We start from the raw sequence: 12,287 nt of genomic DNA, 5'->3' as shown, positions 1-12,287 counted from the left end.
CCAAGAGCTTACCGCCAACCTTCCTCGTATTCACTTAGAAATCCTCGGTTAGCAGATAAATGACTCGAGTGATATATTCCGAAGGGCGAGGCTGGGAAAAGAATGGGTGCTCATGTAGCCTTGAGTTATGTCGATAGAATAAGCTATGACTTGGAGTGAGGTTTTAGTGCATTCCATACTGAAGGAGAGATAGAGTTTTGCCGATATATTGCAGCTGATTCGTCCCACGCTGTCAGCCTCAACATGGTCACGAGCAGATCTGCATTAGTGCATCTTGGCTTTCGTACCGCAACGGGAGCCAGACGTCAAAACTAGAGTTTAAGTAAGTTAAGGATTGAGTTTGAGCCGATCTTTGCTCGATATGCACATGTCAAATTGAGATCTCCCCGCACTTCACACGATGAGGCGCATCTGCCGCTTCAGTTTGCGGCTTGCGCTCTGATGATGATTTGTCTGTCGGTGTGAGATTTCGGAGAAGCCTTGATCCGCAGACTGGATTGGTTGCTTGAACACACCTGGAATGCTCTCTTGCATTAGTCAGTGCATATATCGAATCCTTGGCCTACTCAAATCAAGCTTAACTTCACGACGAGACACCCTCAAACCATTCCTCGTGATAACTTCGCAAGTCGATATCTCTTGGCAACTTCAGATACGGTGTCAGATCCCCTTCCCCATCTTTTTCTTTTTGCGTCCACCCGTTTCCAAGCCACGCGAAACGGTTCCCGCTCTCGTTCTTGTACGTCCATTCCCAGTCTTCCCATCGTGGATCTCTTCTTACGAGATTCGCATGAGTCGCACTTCCTGGCCAATGACCGTGGATTCTCCCGCCGGGTTTTCCACCATTTGCCCAACTGCTACAGTTCTCGCTGAAGACGGTGCGAGGGAAAAAGGAGTCGCAGTAAGCTATGAAATCATCTGTGGCTGCTTGCGACGGCACGAAGGATTTAATTCCTTGTGACGCCACCTTGCGGAGCAGTTTCGACATGTATGTAACTTGCGTTTCCATCTGATTAGGGACCGTCCCGCCTGGACCCACGCTGTTGGGTCCTTGAAGAATCAATAGATTGGGGAAGTCAGGCGAGGCGAGACCGAGATATGTGATCGGGGAGGGTGTCCATGCGTCACGTAGGTCCTTTCCGTTTGCTATGATGGGAAATGGTGGGCGCATATCGATATTGGCACCTGTCGCACAGATCACTGCATCGACTTTTCGCTCAATTCCATCTGTCGTCACGATTCCAAATTCAGTGAAGTGGCTGATGGGCGTTGTGATAAAGTGGACGTTGTCTTCCGTCAATGCTTCGAGGTAACCAGGACCTGGGGTTAGGCGTCGACAATTAGGAGAAAAATCTGGGATGATCGAGTCAAGTAGTTCTGGCTTCTTGACTAGTCGTGAGCTCATCAACTCCTTGAATTCTTCCCTCAAAGAATCAATTTTTCCCGTGCCTTTGAAGACATTCCCAAAGTTCTGGTAGAGTTTCCCCTCGAGTTCTTTTCGGAAGCGAAGATATGTTTCGGGGTCTTCGAATGATTTCAACTGCTCCTCTGGGTAATAGTTGGGCTCGAGCCTTCTGCCTGGACCCTCGCCACCAAAGCTGCCTGCGATCCAAGCTTTGCTCCTAGCGTAGTGGTCTAGCTGTTTGACTACTTTTTGGATGTTTGGCACAACTTGTAGGCCGCTTGCCCCATTTCCGATGACTGCCACCACTTTGTCTTTCGGATCAAGGCTCTTGTCCCATGCTGAAGAATGGCGAAGATGTCCTTTGTATTCAGAGATTCCTGGATAGTCAGGGAGCTTCCAAGCATTGAATCGTCCGATAGCACTGATGATGACATCGAAAGATTCGTTGCGCGACTCTTCCGATTCCAAATTCTTGATGTCCAGCAGCCATTGCGCCTTTGACTCGTCCCATGATGCTTTGAGAACATTTTGCCCGAACCTCAGGTATTTGTACACGTTGTATTTTCGCGCGACCTTCTTCCAGTACTCGAGGATCTCTGCACCCTGTGCATATTCTTCAGTCCATTGTGTGTTAGGTTCGAATGTTGATTGATAGACGTTCGCAGGTATGTCACATCTCACTCCAGGATAGACGTTCTCGAACCAAGTTCCGCCCACTTCGGTATTCTTTTCGAAGATCTGCAGGTCGATTCCTGGGACTTTGATCGGTAACAGAACCCCAGCCGTAACTCCTGCAATGCCTGCTCCGATCACTGCGACCTGTAGAAGTCAGTGATGCGCGGGTGAGAACGTGAAAGCAGCAGCTTACCCGAATACGTTTCTTCGAATCAATTGGATGGTCTTCAAACTGGAAGAGAGCTCTGGGTACTTCTGGAGCTGAAGTAGGGAGTGTTTTTTGCGATAAGTGAACAGAATCCGAAGCGCCCTGCTTTCCATCTACCCGTACATCGGAGGCTGTTGCGTCCAAGTCCTCCAGAGACGGCGCCATATCTCTATTTTTTGGCAAATCTTAGGCAGTGGAATGCAGTGATGCAAAATAAGAAGAAGGAGAAATATTCTCTGTATGCTTGCAGGAGCTGTCGATAAAGGCTTGATAGCGACGAAATGTCTTGCACGAACCCTACTTCACTTCGTACTCCGACGCAAATATACCGTGAATGTGGACAGAGCCTCGAGGACGTACACCCAATGAAAAAAGTACTTAGCTATCACAATACGAACAGACAGTGGGATGATTCAAGACACGAGAAACGTGCTTGAAAGTTGTCTGTGGACCATATCTCCCAACGAACCACTCAGGCAAGCTCTTCAACGTTGACAGCAATGATGGCATCGGAACTCTCAATTGCGAATCTGGACTTCAGATCTTCGCACTGCATGATACCATACGACTACACTTGTCCGTCGCAGCATCACCCCCATTCTTGAAGATGGATAGTGGAGGAGTTTGCAGTGAAGGTCGATTTAAGCTCCGTCGCTAGCCTGAAGCGGCCCCTCAGTGGTGCTTTTTGCGAATTTGCTGGGGTAGCAAACGCCATCAACGTTCAATCACCGTCCGACAACCTTCAATTACATGTGAACAGCACTGCAGCAGTATACGGAGGTACATCCATCATGCATATCATCGAGGTTGGCTGCGGAGCGCGGCGCATCGTGCAGATACTGGGCCAGGTAAGTTGATTTCTTTGTGTTCGAATTGCTTCACTGGCAAAATAGCTTCAAGACTCTCCTCGACGACCTCACGAATAGCTATCATGGCTCCCGAAAAGAAACAATTCATCCTCAATGCGTTTGTTATGCAAGCACCAGGACATCTGAATCCAGGTCTTTTCAAATACCCGAACGATAAAGGTCGAAGCTATAACGATGTGAAGCATTGGATGTCTCTGGCACAGAAGCTGGAGAAGGCGAAATTTCATGCCATGTTCTTCGCAGATGTTTTAGGAGGCTACGACGTCTATAACGGACCTGCGAACCTCGATGCTACGATTCCGGCAGCATCTCAGTTCCCAATCAACGATCCTCTTTACAGCGTTCCGGCAATGGCTGCCGTGACAGAGAGCATTGGATTTGGTGTCACGGCTTCGACCACCTACGAATCTCCATACGCAATGGCGAGGAAGTTTTCGACGGTCGATCATCTGAGCAATGGTCGAGTGGCATGGAACATCGTCACCTCCTACCTCGATTCGGCGGCACGAAATTTTGGGCTCGATACTCAGATCGAGCACGACAAACGATACGAAATCGCCCACGAATATCTAGACGTCACATACAAATTATGGGAAGGTTCTTGGAGAGACGATGCGGTCACCAACGCGCCGAAGGATTCATACGCAGATTCGAGAGGAGTGAGGCAGATCAATCACAAGGGAGAACATTTCAATGTGCCTGGACCACATATCTGCGAGCCTTCGAGACAGAGAACTCCATTTCTGTTCCAAGCTGGAACATCGAGTGCTGGGAGGAAGTTTGCTGCTACCCATGCTGAAGCTATCTTCTTGAATGGTCATACAGCAGAATTGGTCAGACCATCAGTCGACTCAATACGCGCACAAGCAAAGGAGTTTGGACGAGATCCTCAAAGCATAAAGATCGTTGCTGGCCTGCTGGTAGTCGTTGGTGAAACAGACGAGAAGGCAAAAGAGAAGTATGAGCTTCTGGCTAGCTATGGTGATCGAGAAGGTGCTTTGGCATTGTTTGGTGGCTGGTCGGGATATGACCTCGGGAGATATGGAGATGATGAGGATTTCCGCTTTCTGGATACTGCTCCGCCTGCTGTTAGAAGCATGGTCAACCATTGGGCATCTTCATCGCCTCAAGGAACCAAGTGGAACAAGAAGACCATTGCAGAACATCTCATCATTGGGGGCAATGGCGCAAAGATCATTGGCAGTGCAAAAACGTGTGCTGATGAATTGGAAAGATGGATGGAAGTTGCAGACGTCGATGGGTTTAATCTCAGCTACGCGAGTATACCCGAGACATTTGATGATATCATAGAATTCTTGATTCCGGAGTTGAGACGGAGAGGCCTCTTTCATGAGGACTACGCTGTTCCTGGTGGGACACTCAGAGAGAATTATCTTGGTGCCAAAGGAAGGTCGAGGCTAGATGAAACACATCCTGGAGCTAAGTACTTCTGGAAGGCTGGCGAAGATGTACCTGCATATGCACGAGTGGAAGCCAAAGTCAATGGCTCTGACGGTGCCAATGGCCATGATACCAACGGCAAGTCCAAGAAGAGACGGCTTGAGTAGTGTTGCTAGCCTCGACAGAGGAGGTAAAAAGTACCCAAAAGAGTTCATTTGCTTGATTTTGGATGATTGACAGGCTGTATCTCAGACTTCTTGAGCTTAAGCCATGACCCTCTAATGCTCGAATCTCCCAATGTCGATCCACGTGATCCACAATCTGTGCTTCTCAACTGTTCTGGCCTTTCTGATCGCCCTCCTATCCACTATTGATAGTCTTCTGTACTCAATGCTCGTCAATTTATCACGTGGGAAATGTCCCCTTCCGAAGCCGTTGATAAATTGACAAGCTCTAAGTGGGTCCGCTGCAGGTCGTGATTACAAGGGGATTTGAGCGTGCTCGCACGCCATCAACTAGTCACAACAACTCGATATGGATCGCACGCTTTATACTTTCTTGAACAGCAAAAGATTGATAGGCGGAACCAATGAATAAACTTAGGGTGCCAAAGGGTTTTGTACATAAGTCTCCACCATTTCCTGTGTAACGATGTTCCAGATCTTGTCTCTTTTATTCTTCTTCTCTCGCATCAACCTACAAGTTCACTGAATCAGACTTGAGCAATTAAGCAGCAATGGCTGAACCAGAGCAAAAGTCAGCTGCCATAGATACATCTCAATCTTCAGACAATGAAGCCCAGCCCACCGCTCACCAACCAATCCTCAAACGTAAGCCTCCCTATTCCTCTCTTGAATATCCACTAAACACAGCACCCAGCAAAATGGCACCGCAGCACCTTCTACAACGCCCTCATCCTCGGCCTCTGCAACTTCCTCGCTCCCGGAATCTGGGGAGCTATGAACAGCCTCGGAGCTGGCGGCGAAGAAAAACCCTACCTCGTCAACGGCGCCAACGCACTAACCTTCTGCCTCATGGTCGTCTCCTGCTACTTCTCACCCATCCTCGTGAAACGAATTGGCATCAAATACGCCCTCATTTTCGGCACCATGGGATACGCTCCCTACGCCGCTGGTCTGTACACCAATAACCGCTTCGGCACGGAGTGGTTTGTCCTCTTTGGTGCGGCGCTTTGCGGGATTAGCGCAGGTGTCTTTTGGATGGCGGAAGCTGCTATTGCTCTCTCGTACCCGGAACCGCAGAATCAGGGCAGGTTCTTGGGGTTTTGGCTAAGTTTCAGGGTTGGAGGACAGGTGTTGGGTGGTGCTATTAATTTGGGACTGAATGCCAGAAACAATAACGCGGGGAAAGTTAGCTATGATGTGTATCTGGCTTTCATTGCACTGCAGGCCTTGGGACCGTTTGTGGGTTTACTGCTCAATAAGCCGGAGAAGGTGCAGAGGACGGATGGAGTTCCTGTCAAACTCGCTATTACGGGGAGTGCGGGCGCAGAACTTAAGGCGAATCTGAAGTTGTTCTTTAGTAAGAATTTCTTGCTTATTGTGCCGTTGATTGCCCAGGGAGTTTATACAGAGGCAGTCATGTTTACGTTTGAGAGTTTGTGGTTTTCTGTTAGAGCGAGGGCGTTGGGGAGCTTTTTGAGTGGGATTGTGGCTATTATTGTAGGGAATCTTTTGGGGGCTTGGTTGGATGGGAAGAGGGTTTCGTTGAAGACAAGAGCGAGGGGGGCATTTTTTGTGATTTTGGGATTGCAGGTGAGTCGTTTCCTAGGAGGGCGGAAGAAGAGATAATGACTCAAGTTTTCGTCAGGGCATCTGGTGGATTTGGGCCACTGTCTTGGTCACTGATTTCAGAAAGACGAAGCCGACTTATGATTGGGTGGATGCTGGATTCGGCAAAGGCTTCGCACTATTCTTGCTCTGGGTCGCAGGTTTTCAATTAAACTATATGTATTTGTAAGTTGTCTCGCTCTGCCTCGCCTTCCACTCGCTAAGCCAGATAGATATTTCGTCGTTGGAGAACTCGCAAGAACTGATGCGGAGGTGATTCGAATTGCGGGGTTACTGCGCGGTACGGAATCTGCCGTTCAGGCTGTCAGTGTAAGTCAATTTTCTGATATTTTCACGATTGAAGCTGATCCTGATGACGTGAAGTACGGCCTCAACAGCATTCCGATCATTGCGGATGTTGGTGGAGTATATCTTAATTTCGGGTTGTGGGCTTTGGCACTGCTACCAGGGTGGCTTGTGGTCAAAGAGATTGGCGTTACGTTGGGAGATAGGAAATTGGAAAGAGAGAGCCTGGCTGGGAGGGCAGAGGCGAGGAGGGATGATGACAAAAATTGATTTTGGCTCTGGTCAACGTACGGTGGACGGTCGTAGAGGCCCGTCTGAGACCATTGATAGAAGGTGTAGGTTTAATCTGATGGTCTTGAAACATGCAGAAAGGAGACGATAAAGCAAAATTTAGAGTTATGTGCCCTTGTCAATTTGTCAGAGTAAGAGCTGAGGCCACGACACACGGCCCACTTAAGCGAGACGCGGTACGCGTCCTCTTTTCAGCACCTCCTTTTTAAAACTTTAATAACTCAACAACTACTTATTCAATTCTTCTGCAATTTAACATGGAAATACCTGTAATACTCAGCTCACTCTTCGAGAAAGATAAGGGAGAATGGCCTACCCTTGCGCGCGCAATTATCCGCAGCTTACAACGATAAGGAAAATCTCAGCGCGAGATCGTCCAAGAGACACAGGTGCCTAGGAGGACTGTACGTCGCATTCTTAAACAAGAACATAGCCGCAAAGAGCGTAAAAAGAAGCACCCGAAACCTCATTTAATGTCTATAAGAACGATATGCCAATGCATTCGCACTATCTCAAAAGATTAGTCCTTTCGCAGGATGAACTTTTCGAGCCTTAAAACCTTACTACGGCTCGCTCCTTTTGTTCGAACTATACGCTGAGAACTAGCCCGCGTAGGCTACCGTTGCTGCATTGCATGCCCTTGACCCTATATATTAAGAGTATAAGCTAAGAAAAGGTTGCGCTTTGCGCGGGATTATAGGTGGTGGGGCATATTAGACTATGTAGCTTATAAGGATGATGGCAGGCAAGGAGAGCACATTGATCAAGGTTAGTCTGCTATTCCTTGCGTGAGAGTGAAGGCGGCAGTCTGACTTGACTATCAAAAATCAAGATAAAATTTGTTTCTTAGCTCCACCAAACGGAACAGTATTGTCTTTGTCGAAGTATGTCGCCAACCTTTAAATTCAACAGGTCCTTCCAAAAATTCGATGCAAAAGCAGTATGGGATAAAACTAGAAGTATCGATCTCTGCCACGAACACTCCCTCACATCCTACCTCGCCGTGGAATAACGCTCCCCTTTGAGTATCTCCTAAGACATATATATTAGCACCCGTCTTGTACAGCATAGTTGTACAAACTTAAGCCTATTTAGGTTATCAAACAAGGATATAATAGAGCTTGGCTCGAGCGATCTATCTTTCCGATCTAGATACTTCGTCACCTTTCTTGGATTAAACTAATGGCTATAACTAATGGCTATAGTCTGTCTAGTATGTACCCTTCGCTCTAAAGCCTTCGTGATCAGTAAAGGATGTTGAATGTGAAACCCGGTATAGTTTCAGTAGTGTAAACCTCTTGATTATTATTCGTAGAAGGCAGCGATACGAAGTTTTAGTAGAGGAGCTGAAGAAGGATTAGAAGGACGTATGCATAGGCAATCCCGAATAAGTGGTGGTGTGCCGAGCTGAATGCATGGTCTTGTGACGACCTTCCTTGTCCAATCCTCGTCCCAAGAAGCAAAAGGCTCAAAATCCAAGCAAATCGCTCCTGCAAATGACGGTCACAATCTCACTGCTGCATTGAGCCCAAAGGTTGGTGCTAAATGCTAAACGAATGCTTAGAAAAGATCTCTGGGATTAACTGTTCCAGCGCCTTGACCATAAGCAGTCCATGCCATCATACAGTCGGTTATTCCTTCATTTTGCCAAGTATCAACAAAAGCTCAGGAATTTATATCGGGCTCAGTAGCCGTTGAGGCCCGCGGCACATCGACAAGTTGCGCAAGTAAATCTAGACCTCGAGACTAACTTGGGGATAGAGATACAACGCTAGGTGTATTTTGGGGAAAATAGTTGATAATCGAATCCAAGTCAGAGAATGCTACATCACTTGGACCTGATCGCTGCAAGGCACTACCTTGGGGGTTCAGGAATACTCCCTCGTAAGCAGACGGCTGTTGTGCACGCCAATCAATGTCCTGACAATAATAGTCTTGGGGGTTGAGAAATCCTCCACTATGATCTAGCTGCAGTTGTGCAGACTAATGAAAAGAAGAGAAATCTTCCATATAACTGCTGAACTCCTGGTCAAGCGCTTGGTAACGATTGGATTAAAATGCCGATAGCTATGCGAACTCGTTGCAGTTTGTAGTAGGATTAGATAGATTTCCGTCCTCAGTATCAACGCTGAGGGATCGCGACTAAAAGCCTCCAGAAATACATTCTAAACGGGTAATTTAGACTAACTCTATAGTGTCTTGGGGCATAGAATGACTATTCATTAGCGTGCTCCTGAGGTCGCCGAGATGAGTCGCGATAATCATTAAACTGAAATAGCTCCTCGAAGGGATGATCTAACAATTCGTGATACGAGATTGTCTCGATCACTAGCCGTTTTGATAAGAGCTCAGATGCAACTATACCTAGAAAGGGAAGGATAGATTACTAATCTACTCTTTCAACCCTGGATAACATAAGTCGATATAGTCAACGACATCTTAATCCTGACCCTTTCGGAATGAAAGTGCACAAAGACTAATCATTAGCGAACCAAAGTAACGAATTATATCCGTACCAAAGAAGCCAAAACCTACCTCGTTTCTGTCACCTCCTCAGGTAGTACGAATAGGATGGTGAGACCGTAGTGCTCAAACATTCTCCATAGTGGCTTCCCTAACCGTATCCAATACTCGAATGTATCCTCTCCTTTGTCACGCACCTCTTCATCTCTTACTTTTTGACCTTTTTGACGCCTCACCTTCTTGCCTTTCTTCCCCTTCCTGTTTTTCTTCCCCTCACTAGCCTTCTTCCTCTTATACTTGATCGTGTGGGGGAAGAGGAGGTCAGTAAATATCTCCTTAACAGATGGTCGTTGTCTTTTTTTTAGGCGCGGCTTATGATCGCACACTTAATTCTTCAGAGCTAGGTCTGCCAGCAAGCTTTGAGCAAATGGCAGCACACGTGACCTGAACTACAAGTCAAAAATGTAGGGGGCAGGACATGGAAGAGAAATGTCTAAGTAAATATTATAAATTGTAAACTAATATTTGAACAAAGCTTAAAACGCGTCTCTTTGCAGGCAAAGAAAAATTGGATACCTGAGAAATTCAAACGCAATGTGCTTTGTGTGAGGGGATTTGGCTACAACGACAGAGGTTTGTGTTAGATCCTCTGTACGTCAAAATGCACAGTGCCGGCGGAGAATCATTTCTAAGAACGGATCGAATAGGCTAGATGAGGCATTATTGCTGAGTGGCTAGTCTGCCTGGCCGTCAACTCTGATGCGCACATGATTTAACCGAGCTAGAAAGGGGCTGTGCCAACGATCGCGTAGCTCCCGAACAGCCACTGCCAAGGATCTAGCCACTCATATACCTTCGACTTCCTCCGAAATAATGGGCTTTGATGAGGACAAATCGTTAAAACTTTCGCGACTTTTTAATATGACGACAATCACACCCCCAACCACGAGCTACAAGCCCCTCAGCGAGTTGACACTCTCCTTACCAAATACGCTCTCATTCAAAGCGTTCACTTCTCACGGCCGCGATGTAGCCTTCCACTCTTACGCGAATGAGCCCCCTTTGTTCACCATTGAAGTCCCTGACAGCTATCCTTCACCCGTCAGACTCCTCCTCCGCTCACCAGAGAAGGCCACCCTTGCGAATTGCGAACCAGCTCATACGCCAGGGTCTAGACCAGAGCGATGGGAACTCGTCATACCCTCGGAGACTTATCAACATATGGGAACAGAAGGAAAGGGGAAAGTTACGGGAGAGATTCAACAACTGAATGCTGAGTCTCGGACTGTGATGGAGAAGATCGGAAAAGACACATACCAAGTCGCAGCTCTATGGCTTACGCAATCCCATTATCAAACTTCAGCACCAAAAATGCCATTGCAAACGACCTATAGGTGGCAAAAACAGGAACAACAATCCGCGGCGTCGACAACTTTCTCAAATCCTGATTGGAAGCTCACTAATCCGACGACTGGAGAAGTACATGCTGTATTCTTCGAGCGTTGGAGTGCAACGGAGAGAGGACAGATGCAATTCAGAAGAAGCTTTGGGCGCGAGTGGGAGTTGACTGTCGTGCTCAGTGTTGGTATGATAGTTGAAGAAGGGAGGAGGAGGAAGCGAACGAGGGGTAATTTCGCGATGGGGTTTGCCAAGGGACATGGTGGTGCTAGTTTTTGAATTGACGACCATCATCCGTCTACTTTCACATGTTGCGTTGTGATCTGCATGCTATGTATTATTACCAAATCAAGCATCAACCTTCATGTTTCTTGATTGACTTGAACGAGATTCTAAAAGGATTAAAACTGGTAGGTACATAGCACCTGAAGTGATAGCCTTAGCACAAGACTTGTCAAGGCTTAATGCCATGAACCCGCAAGACGTCGTGAGCTTTTAGAGCAATCGAGCAGTATATGAACAGAATCTAATGCAGCTGCTACATGTAGAGAACGTCACGATTAACGGTCATAAAGTAAATAGAGTACTAGTTGCTGATATCAGAGAATTCTGGGACCGGACATTCCTGGGGAAGAAGAATATGTCCTTGTTGGAGCATTAGCTTAGGTAGTATTGACGGGTGCAGTTGGATCATTCGGATCATAGTGTGCCTGGATATGGGTGTGGGCAATATTCATAGTACAATTCAAGCATTTGGATCATAGTGTCTGGAACTGGATACCTCACATAGGAGCTGTTGTGAGAGCTTAAACTGAGAACAAGATAAATCCACGCTTCAAGTTGCTCCCCTTGGTCCTACCCCTGTGCTGAGTCTGTTTTGGGATTGTGTACCATTGTTCTTTCCTGCCAGCACATCTCGACTGTTCAGCGATGGCCTCGACGGCATTATAAGTCTATAAGGCACTCGAAAATTCCAACCAACCACGCGGATCGCATTAAGAATTCACCAATCTTGGCCCGTAGACCATAGATCTGCTCCTCTTGCAATCCTGTCATCCACAACTTCACTTTTCATTGACATACCGTCTCTATGCCACAGCAATTGCTCCTCGTCGCCACGATCCAATTCCGCTACCCGACGATCCAATACCAGCGCGTCTAGTTGTACCCTCCAACAAACACCTTCTCCAGCGCCGCGAGACTTCTAGGGCTTTGATCCACCAACGTGTCCACTTGTACCATTCAGCAAACAAAGGATACGAAAATGTCTTCCAAGTCTGATCTCATTGCAAAACCTGCGCAAGCCGCTGCCACCTCCGCTTCTTCCTCAACCACCTCCGCAGCTCGTCCGTTCTGCCTCGTCATCCCAATTGGTGTTGGCAATTGGCCTGATCCGTCAGAAATTACCGAGGTCAACGACAACTCAAAGGCCCTGTATAAGAATCATTTCGCTTGTAAGTTTCCCTGAAAATCCAAGCCCT

The 12,287-nt window shown here is 47.3% G+C and overlaps 5 protein-coding genes across 5 annotated transcripts; 4 read left to right on the top strand and 1 right to left on the bottom strand.

The window, feature by feature from the left end:
* Positions 1–583: 583 nt before the first annotated feature.
* On the bottom strand, positions 584–2,881 carry LY89DRAFT_785933 (FAD/NAD(P)-binding domain-containing protein; the record flags this gene model as incomplete). The annotated part of the gene is made up of 2 exons (XM_018222937.1): positions 2,274–2,881; positions 584–2,224 (listed from the first exon to the last, which is right to left on the bottom strand). Exons 1-2 carry the CDS (start codon positions 2,451–2,453, stop codon positions 584–586), a joined length of 1,821 nt encoding a protein of 606 aa, XP_018066972.1. The 5' UTR covers positions 2,454–2,881.
* On the top strand, positions 2,837–4,985 carry LY89DRAFT_210920 (Nitrilotriacetate monooxygenase component A/pristinamycin IIA synthase subunit A). Its single transcript, XM_018205873.1, has 2 exons — positions 2,837–4,748; positions 4,811–4,985. Exon 1 carries the CDS (start codon positions 3,220–3,222, stop codon positions 4,723–4,725), a length of 1,506 nt encoding a protein of 501 aa, XP_018066971.1. The 5' UTR covers positions 2,837–3,219; the 3' UTR covers positions 4,726–4,748; positions 4,811–4,985.
* On the top strand, positions 4,936–7,034 carry LY89DRAFT_709724 (MFS general substrate transporter). The gene is made up of 5 exons (XM_018217779.1): positions 4,936–5,388; positions 5,438–6,333; positions 6,389–6,534; positions 6,582–6,678; positions 6,733–7,034. Exons 1-5 carry the CDS (start codon positions 5,295–5,297, stop codon positions 6,922–6,924), a joined length of 1,425 nt encoding a protein of 474 aa, XP_018066970.1. The 5' UTR covers positions 4,936–5,294; the 3' UTR covers positions 6,925–7,034.
* A 116-nt stretch (positions 7,035–7,150) lies between these two features.
* LY89DRAFT_688259 (uncharacterized protein) lies at positions 7,151–7,522 on the top strand (the record flags this gene model as incomplete). The annotated part of the gene is made up of 2 exons (XM_018215670.1): positions 7,151–7,239; positions 7,297–7,522. Coding segments are annotated over exons 1-2 (160 nt in total), but the record flags the coding sequence as incomplete, so codon positions are not given.
* A 2,759-nt stretch (positions 7,523–10,281) lies between these two features.
* On the top strand, positions 10,282–11,136 carry LY89DRAFT_722180 (uncharacterized protein; the record flags this gene model as incomplete). The annotated part of the gene is made up of 1 exon (XM_018218711.1): positions 10,282–11,136. The coding sequence occupies one exon, from the start codon at positions 10,282–10,284 to the stop codon at positions 11,083–11,085; it is 804 nt and encodes a 267-aa protein (XP_018066968.1). The 3' UTR covers positions 11,086–11,136.
* Positions 11,137–12,287: the final 1,151 nt, after the last annotated feature.

Source organism: Mollisia scopiformis, assembly GCF_001500285.1.
Source record: "Mollisia scopiformis unplaced genomic scaffold LY89scaffold_21, whole genome shotgun sequence".
NCBI lineage: Eukaryota > Fungi > Ascomycota > Leotiomycetes > Helotiales > Mollisiaceae > Mollisia > Mollisia scopiformis.
The sequence above is the reverse complement of the archived record's forward strand: the minus strand, read 5'-3'. Positions and strand labels throughout refer to the sequence as shown.